This window comes from Canis lupus, chromosome 14, assembly GCF_003254725.2.
Source record: "Canis lupus dingo isolate Sandy chromosome 14, ASM325472v2, whole genome shotgun sequence".
Lineage (NCBI taxonomy): Eukaryota > Metazoa > Chordata > Mammalia > Carnivora > Canidae > Canis > Canis lupus.
Window position 1 is genome coordinate 1292174 of NC_064256.1, and position 9633 is coordinate 1301806.

A 9633-nucleotide genomic window follows, 5' to 3' on the forward strand; every position below is an offset into this window, starting at 1 on the left:
ACACAGAGCAAGGTATCCATAAATACAGTTTGAAAGGAGAATAAGTAAACTTCCCCAAGGTGTCATAGGAGATATGCTCTGTCTGATTTCTATATCAGACAAAGTCTATCTGTGAGAAAACAAACTCATTGCTTCCGTATGTGCCTGTTTTAAAAATGCCATTATGTTTAGTTTCCATGTTGGCATTGTATTAGAGATTTTTTGTTTTGTTCTGATTGTTTGTTTTGTTGTTTTTGTTTTTATTTTTAATTTTGGATCTGAGACTTCTAAATTTCAGAGAACACAAGAAATGGAATTTGCTGAGGTTCTTTCCAAGATCTAACATCCACATTCCACTTGTGATGTCAAAGTAATTTCTTATAAAAGCAAGATGAAATTTTTGCTATAAAGTGCTTGTCCTTGTAAAGTGTTATACATAGAGATTTAAGCTATTAAAAAATGGTCTCTCATCTACAAAACATCAATAAATACAGATATTTGTATGGCTTGTGTACAGTGCTTTTCCAAAATATTTTTCCTTCCACAGGCAATGAAGCCCCCAAATGTGTCCAGTGTCACTGAGTTTCAGCTCCTGGGGTTCCAGAACCTTCTTGAATGGCAGACGCTGCTCTTTCCCATTTTCTTGTTCATCTACTTTCTCACAGTCACAGGGAATGTTGTCATTATTGCAGTGGTGAGCGAGGACCAGCAACTACACTCACCCATGTACGTATTTCTCAAACATCTCTCCTTTCTGGAGATCTGGTATACATCCACCATTGTGCCCCTTCTCCTAGCCAACCTACTCTGCCATGGCCAAGCCATCTCCTTCCCTGCGTGTATGATGCAGCTTTACTTCTTTGTGTTCTTTGGGGCTACCGAATGCTTTCTTCTGGCTATGATGGCCTATGACCGATATCTGGCCATCTGCAACCCACTCCACTACTCTTTCCTGATGAGTCCTGAAATCTGCACCAAGTTGGTGGCAATCTCCTGGTTGACAGGTGTTGGAACAGGATTTCTGCCCTCGCTAATGATTTCCAAGTTGGATTTCTGTGGTCCTAACGAGATCAATCATTTCTTCTGTGACCTCCCACCCCTCATGCAGCTCTCATGTTCCAGTGTGTTTATCACCAGGATGGTCATCTTTATCCTGTCAATTGCAGTGCTGTGCATTTGCTTTTTTCTTACTCTCATATCCTATGTTTTCATTGTATCTACCATATTGAGAATTCCTTCAGCCTCTGGCCAGATGAAGACCTTTTCCACATGTGGCTCCCATTTGGCTGTTGTCACTATCTACTATGGGACCATGATCTCCATGTATGTTCGCCCCAATGACCACTTATCACCTGAAATTAGTAAGATCATTTCTGTCTTCTACACTGTGGTCACCCCATTGCTGAACCCTGTCATCTACAGCTTGAGGAACCAAGAATTCAAAGACGCTGTTAGAAGAGTCATAAGAAAAAAGTGTGGTATCTATGGAGTAAGATTGAAGGGGAGTTTCTGTGTTAGGTAAGAAAAATTAACAATAGATTAAGTTTGGGAATATGTGAGTGGCAGGTTTGGAGCCTTCAAACTGTAATGCCATCCTTGGCACTATGTTGAATTCCACAAGCCATAATAAAATAATTTCTTCATGACCCCTTACCAACAATCATTCAGAAGACAAGTCATCCTTATCAAATCATTTTCGGGGCAATTTTGTCCTTTGAAATTTTCTTTCACCTTCTGATGAGAATCTAACTGTGTGATTTCAGGGCATGATGATTTCACACATTACTTTCAGATTTTACAATAGGATTTATCCTGAGTTCATAAAGCATAGTGTAGAAAGTTATACATCTTTTAAGTACTGGTAGGAGACTAGCCTTATAGATTCAAATCCTGGTGCTTTTGGTGCCTATGAAATGTCTATGGAGTGAATGAAGATAGAGAAATTATTATTGACTTAATGACAAGAAAAAGAAGGTTTTTTTTAAATGCCAAAAATCTATCTATAGGAACTTAGAAATGTTAATGTTTTTGTTTAATAAAATCACAGGAAAGAAAAGAAGAGAAGGAAGATGACAGAGGGAAGGAGGCATAAGTGGAGGGAGAGGGATAGGTGGAGAGAGAGAAGAAGGAAGAAGAGGAGAGAAAGACAAAAGACACAGAGAGAAAGTAAAAAAGAAAAGAAAAGAAAGGAAAGGAAGCAGATGTGAGGGGAGGAAGTTGGGAAGAAAGGAGTCAAAGTTTCTTTTATCAGCAAATATCTAGAAGACCTCTATTAATCCTGCCTACTATCTCATTCATTAATTCCACAAATATTTTCAAGCGCTTTATATATGCCAGTCCTCTTGCTTCATTCTGGATTGCCCAGGGACATAATGGCAAAGCAATGCCCAAGGAAGGTTTTGGCTGAATGGAGCCTCTAGCCTGGAAGGAGAGAGAGAAATGTAATGACTTATGAATGGAATAATGGATTTATGTCTATTTGTGATGTTTGCTGTGAAACAATAAAGTATACTATGGTGCATTACATGGAAGGAGGGTCTGAATCAACATAGAGGGTTAGGAAAAACTTTCCATGTTAATGTTGTAGGTTAGCCAACCCTATACAGATGAGGAGAACGAGATTGAAAGCAGTAGTCTATTTAACTCAGCATAATACCCTCCAGTTCCATCCACATTGAAGCAAATGGTGGGTATTTGTCATTTCTAATGGCTGCTGGGGATGGGGGTGAATGGGTGACAGGCACTTAGGGGGGCACTTGACGGGATGAGCACTGGGGGTTATTCTGTATGTTGGCAAATAGAACACCAATAAAAAATAAATTTATTATTAAAAAAAAGAAAGGAGTAGTCTAGGTAAAGGGCAGGAGATGAATGTTGGGGGAAGCCCGGGGAACCTGGAATGGAGGAAAGAGATGAGTTTGGAGAGAAAGGCAGGAGCTGGTCCCTGAAAGTGATTCAAAGCCCTATAAGCGGTTTTGGAATTTACACTAAGACAAATGATGGGGTTATTGAAGGGTATCAAATGGTAACTGACATGATATATTTTGCATTTGCAATTCTTCCTAGTGTTTAGAGAAAAGAGTGAAAGAAAGAAACAGTTGGAAAAAAGAAAGAAAGAAAAAGAAAGAAAGAAAGAAAAGAAGAAAGAAAGAAAGAAAGAAAGAAAGGAAAGAAAGAAAGAAAGAAAGAAAGAAAGAAAGAAAGAAAGAAAGAAAGAAAGAAAGAGTAGGTGGAATCAGCAGTAACCCACATGAGAGAGGAGCTTGGCTTGATTTTAGTTTTTCTTTATAAATTTATTTTTATGCCATTGCCATTGTATACATAGACCACATCTTCTTTATCCATTCATCTTTGATGGACATCGAGGCTCCGGCCTAGGTTTGGCTATTGTGGACATTGCTGCTATAAACATCATGGTGCAGGTGTTCCTGCGTTTCATTGCATCTGTATCTTTGGGGTAAATCCCCAGCAGTTGCACTGCTGTCATAGGGCAGATCTATTTTTAACACTTTGAGGAACCTCCATACAGTTTTCCAGAGTGGCTGCACCAGTTCACATTCACACCAACAGTGCAGGAGTGTTCCCCTTTCTCCACATCCTCTCCAAAATTTGTGGTTTCCTGATTTGTTAATTTTCCCCATTCTCACTGGTGTGAGGTGGAATCTCATTGTGGTTTTGATTTGTATTTCCCTGATGGCACGTGATGTGGAGCATTTCCTCATGGGCTTGTTGGCCATGTCTATGTCTTCCTCTGTGAGATTTATGTTCATGTCTTATGCCCATTTCATGATTGGATTCTTTGTTACTTTGCTGTTGAGTTTATTTTTATTTATTTTTATTTTTTAGAAGAGTTTTTTTAAATTTTTATTTATTTATGATAGTCACAGAGAGAGAGAGAGAGAGGCAGAGACATAGGCAGAGGGAGAAGCAGGCTCCATGCACTGGGAGCCCCATGTGGGATTCGATCCCGGGTCTCCAGGATCACGCCCTGGGCCAAAGGCAGGCGCCAAACTGCTGCGCCACCCAGGGATCCCTGCTGTTGAGTTTAATAAGTTCTTTATAGATCTTGGAAACTAGCTCTTTATCTGATACGTCATTTGCAAATATCTTCTCCCATTCTGTAGGTTGTCTTTGAGTTTTGTTGCTTTGCAAAAGCTTCTTATCTTGATGAAGTGCAATAGTTCATTTTTGCTTTTGTTTCTCTTGCTTTCATGGTTAAATCTTGCAAGAAGTTACTGTGGCTGAGTTTAAAAAGGGTGTTGCCTGTGTCCTCCCCTAGGATTTTGATGGAATCTTGTCTCAATAAATATCTTTCAACCATTTTGAGTTTATCTTGTGTATGGTGCAAGAGAGTGGTCTACGTTCATTCTTTTGCACGTGGATGTCCAATTTTCTCAGCACCATTTATGAAAGAGACTGTCTTTTTTCCAGTGGATAGTCTTTCCTCCTTTGTCAAATATTAGTTCACCATAAAGTTGAGGGTCCACTTCTGGATTCTCTATTCTGTTCCATTGATCTATGTGTCTGTTTTTGTGCCAGTACCACACTGTCTTGATGACCACAGCTTTGTAGTACAACCTGAAATCTGGCATTGTGATGCCCCCAGATATGGTTTTCATTTTTAAAATTCCCCTGGCTATTCGGGGTCTTTTCTGATTCCACACAAATCTTAAAATAATTTGTTCTAACTCACTGAAGAAAGGCCATGGTATTTTGATAGGGATTGCATTAAACATGTAAATTGCCCTGGGTAACATTGACATTTTCACTATATTAATTCTTCCAATCAATGAGCATGGAATATTTTTCCATCTCTTTGTGTCTTCCTCAATTTCTTTCAGAAGTGTTCTGTAGTTTTTAGGGTATAGATCCTTTCCCTCTTTGGTTAGGTTTATTCCGAGGTATCTTATGCTTTTGGGTGCAATTGTAAATGGGATTGACTCCTTAATTTCTCTTTCTTCGGTCTAATTGTTAGTGTCTAGAAATGCCACTGACTTCTGGTCATTGATTTTATATCCTGCCACACTGCCAAATTGCTGTACGAGTTCTAGCAATCTGGGGGGGGGGGAGTGTTTTGGGTTTTCTATGTAGAGTATCATGTCATCAGCAAAGAGGGAGAGTTTGACTTCTTTGCCAATTTGAATGCCTTTTATTTCTCTTTTTATTCTTCAGTGCATTATTATTTTTTTTTAAAATTTATTTTTTATTGGTGTTCAATTTGCCAACATATAGAATAACACCCAGTGCTCATCCCGTCAAATGCCCACCTCAGTGCCCGCCACCCAGTCACCCTCACCCCCCGCCCACCTCCACTTCCACCACCCCTCGTTTGTTTCCCAGAGTTAGGAGTCTTTCAAGTTCTGTCTCCATTTCTGATACTTCCTACTTATTTTTTCTCCTTTCCCCTTTATTCCTTTCATATTTCTTATATTCCCCAAACTAATGAGACCATATACTCTTCGGCCTACTCCGATTGACTAATTTCACTCAGCATGACGCCCTCGAATTCTATCCATGTGGAAGCAAATGGTGGGTATTTGTCATTTCTAATGGCTGAGTAATATTCCATTGTATACATAAACCACATCTTCTTTATCCATTCATCTTTCGATGGACACCAATGCTCCTTCCATAGTTTGGCTATTGTGGACATTGCTGATATAAACATTGGGGTGCAGTTGCCCTGGCGTTTCATTGCATCTGTATTTGGGGTAAATCTCCAGCAGTGCAATTGCTGGGTCATAGGGCAGATCAGTTTTTAACTTTTGAGGAACCTCCTCTCAGTTTTCCAGAGTGGCTGCACCAGTTCACATTCCCACCAACAGTGTAAGAGGGTTCCGTTTTCTCCCCATCCTCTCCAACATTTGTGGTTTCCTGCCTTGTTAATTTTTCCCATTCTCACTGGTGTGAGGTGGTATCTCATTGTGGATTTGATTTGTATTTCCCTGATGGCAAGTGATGCCCAGCATTTTCTCATGTGCTTTTTGGCCATGTCTATGTCTTCCTCTGTGATATTTCTGTTCATGTCTTTTGCCCAGTTCATGATTGGATTGTTTGTTTCTTTGATGCTGAGTTTAAGAAGTTCTTTATAGATCTTGGAAACAAGCCCTTTATCTGATACCTCATTTGCAAATATCTTCTCCCATTCTGTAGGTTGTCTTTTAGTTTTGTTGACGTTATTCTTTCCTGTGCAAAAGCTTCATATCTTGATGAAGTCCCAATAGTTCATTTTTGCTTTTGTTTCTTTTGCCGTCATGGATGTATCTTGCAAGAAGTTACTGTGGCTGAGTTCAAGGGTGTTGCCTGTGTTCACCTCTAGGATTTTGATGGAATCTTGTCTCACATTTAGATCTTTCATCCATTTTGAGTTTATCTTTGTGTATGGTGAAACAGAGTGGTCTAGTTTCATTCTTCTGCATGTGGATGTCCAATTTTCCCAGCATCATTTATTGAAGACACTGTCTTTCTTCCAGTGGATAGTTTTTCCTCCTTTATCGAATATTAGTTCACCATAAACTTTAGGGCCTGTTTCTGGATTCTCCATTCTGTTCCATTGATCTATGTGTCTGTTTTTGTGACAGTATCACACTGTCTTGATGACCACAGCTTTGTAGTACAACCTGAAATCTGGCATTGTGATGCCCCCAGCAATGGTTTTCTTTTTTAAAATTCCCCTGGCTATTTGTGGTCTTTTCTGATTCCACACAAACCTTAAAATAATTTGTCTTACGCTTTGAAGAAAGACCATGGTATTTTGATAGGGATTGCATTAAACGTGTAAATTGCCCTGGGTAACATTCACTTTTCACAATATTAATTCTGCCAATCCATGTGGAATATTTTTCCATCTCTTTGTGTCTTCCTCCATTTCTTTCAGAAGTCTTCTATAGTTTTTAGGGTATAGACCCTTTTTGTCTTTGGTTAGGTTTATTCCCAGGTATCTTGTGCTTTTGGGTGCATGTGTAAATGGGATTGACTCCTTAATTTCTCTTTCTACAGTCTCATTGTTAGTGTCTAGAAATGCCACTGACTTCTGGGCATTGATTTTGTATCCTGCCACACTGCCGAATTGCTGTATGAGTTCTAGAAATCTTGGGGTGGAGTGTTTTGGGTTTTCTATGTAGAGTATCATGTCATCGGTGAAGAGGGAGAGTTTGACTTCTTCTTTGCCAATTTGAATGCTTGTATTTCTTTTTGTTGTCTCATTGCTGAGGGTAGGACTTCCAGTACTATGTTGAATGGCAGTAGTGAGAGTGGACATCCCTGTCTTGTTCCTGATCTTAGGGGAAAGGCTCCCAGTGCTTCCCTATTGAGAATGATATTTGCTGTGGGCTTTTCATAGAAGGCTTTTAAAATTTGAGGAATGTTCCCTCTATCCCTACACTCTGAAGAGTTTTTAATCTCTTGAGGAATAGGTGCTGTATATTGACTAATGCTTTGTCTGCATCTATTGAGAGGATCATATGGTTCTTGGTTTTTCTCTTGCTGATATGATGAATCACATTGATCATTTTACGAGAGTTGAACCAGCCTTGCATCCCGGGGATAACTCCTACTTGGTCAGGGTGAATAATCTTAACGTACTGTTGTATCCTATTGGCTAGTATCTTGTTGAGAATTTTTGGATCCATGTTCATCAGGGATATTGGTCTCTAATTCTCCTTTTTGATGGGGTCTTTGTCTGGTTTTGGAATTAAGATGATGCTGGCCACATAGAACGAATTTGGAAGTACTCCATCTCTTTCTATCTTTCCAAACAGCTTTAGTAGAATAGGTATGGTTTCCTCTTTAAATGTTTGATAGAATTCCCCAGGGAAGCCATCTGGCCCTGGACTCTTGTGTCTTGGGAGGTTTTTGATGACTGCTTCAATTTCCTCCCTGGTTATTGGCCTGTTCACGTTTTCTATTTCTTCCTGTTCCAGTTTTGGTAGTTTGTGGTTTTCCAGAAATGTATCCAATTCTTCTCGTTTCCTAATTTATTGGCGTATAGCTGTTTATAATATGTTTTTAAAATTGTTTGTATTTTTGGTGTTGGTAGTGATCTCTCCTTTCTCATTCATGATTTTATTAATTTGAGGCTGTTCTCTCTTCTTTTTAATAAGTCTGGGTAATGGTTTTTCTATCTTATTAATTCTTTCAAAGAACCAACTTCTGGTTTTGTTGATCTGTTCCACAGTTCTTCTGGTCTCGATTTCATTGACTTCTGCTCTAATCTTTATTAACTCCCTTCTTCTGCTGGGTGTTCAATCTATTTGCTGTTTTTTTCTCTAGCTCCTTTAGGTGTAAGGTTAGCTTTTGTATTTGAGTTCTCTGCAGTTTTTGGATGGATGCTTGTATTGTGATGTATTTCCTCCTCAGGACCGCTTTTGCTGTTTCCCAAAGATTTTGAACGGTTGAATCTTCATTCTCACTAGTTTACATGAATCTTTTTAATTCTTCTTTAATTTCTTGGTTGACCCTTTCATCTTTTAGCAGGATGGTCCTTAACCTCCACGTGTTTGAGGTCCTTCCAAACTTCTTGTTGTAATTTAGTTCTAATTCAAGGCATTCTGGTCTGAGAATATGCAGGGGACAATCCCAATCTTTTGGTGTCACTTCAGACCTGTTTTGTGACCCAGTATGTGGTGTATTCTGGAGAAAGTTCCATGTGCACTTGAGAAGAATGTGTATTCAGTTGAGTTTGGATGTAAAGTTCTGTAGATATCTGTGAAAACCAACTGGTCCAGTGTATCATTTAAAGCTCTTGTTTCTTTGGAGATGTTGTGCTTAGCATAACTATCGAGTGTATAAAGCGCTAGATTATAGTCATCAAGTTTCAGTGTATTATTATCGAAGTATGTCTTAACCTTGGTTATTAATTGATTGATATTAATATCAATTGATATCAATTGACGTGGGTGGCTCCCACATTCGGGGCATATATTAAGGATTGTTAAGTCCTCTTGTTGGATAGATCCTTTAATTATGATATAGTGTCCCTCTTCATTTCTCACCAGTCTTTGGGAAAAATTTTATTTTATTTGATATAAGGATGGCTACCCCTGCTTTCTTTTGAGGACCATTTGAATGGTACTTTGTTCTCCAACCTTTTATTTTCAGGCTGTATGTGTCCTTACGTCTAAAATGAGTCTCTTGTAGACAACAAATAGTTGGGTCCTGCTTTTTTATCCAGTCTGAAACCCTGTGCCTTTTGATGGGGTCATTAAGCCCATTCCAGTTCAGAGTTACTATTGAAAGATATGAGTTTAGTGTCAGCATGATACCTATTCAGTCACCATTTTTGTGGATTGTTCCATTGGAGTTCCTCTTTAATACGAATTTTAAGAGTCCCCCTTAAAATTTCTTGCAAGCCGATTTGGTGGTCACGTATTCTTTCAGTTCCTGCCTATCTTGGAAGCTCTTTATCTCTCCTTCTATTCTGAAAGAGAGCCTTGCTGGATAAAGTATTCTTGTCTGCATGTTCTTCTCACTTAGGACCCTGAATATATCCTTCCAGCCCTTTCTGGCCTGCCAGGTCTCTGTGGAGAGGTCTGCTGTTACCCTAATATTCCTCCCCATAAAAGTCAGGGATTTCTTGTTTCTTTGCTGCTTTAAGGATCTTCTCTTTATCTTTGGAATTTGCAATTTTCACTTTTAAATGTCAAGGTGTTCAAC

At 39.1% G+C, this 9633-nt stretch overlaps 1 protein-coding gene across 1 annotated transcript; it reads left to right on the plus strand.

The window, feature by feature from the left end:
• Positions 1-529: 529 nt before the first annotated feature.
• On the plus strand, positions 530-1501 carry LOC112665348 (olfactory receptor 11L1-like). Its single transcript, XM_025455001.1, has one exon. It carries the CDS (start codon positions 530-532, stop codon positions 1499-1501), a length of 972 nt encoding a protein of 323 aa, XP_025310786.1.
• Positions 1502-9633: the final 8132 nt, after the last annotated feature.

Excerpts from the sequence above, each read along its gene's own strand:
- LOC112665348 (XM_025455001.1), top strand. The coding sequence starts at position 530 with ATGAAGCCCCCAAATGTGTCCAGTGTCACTGAGTTTCAGCTCCTGGGG.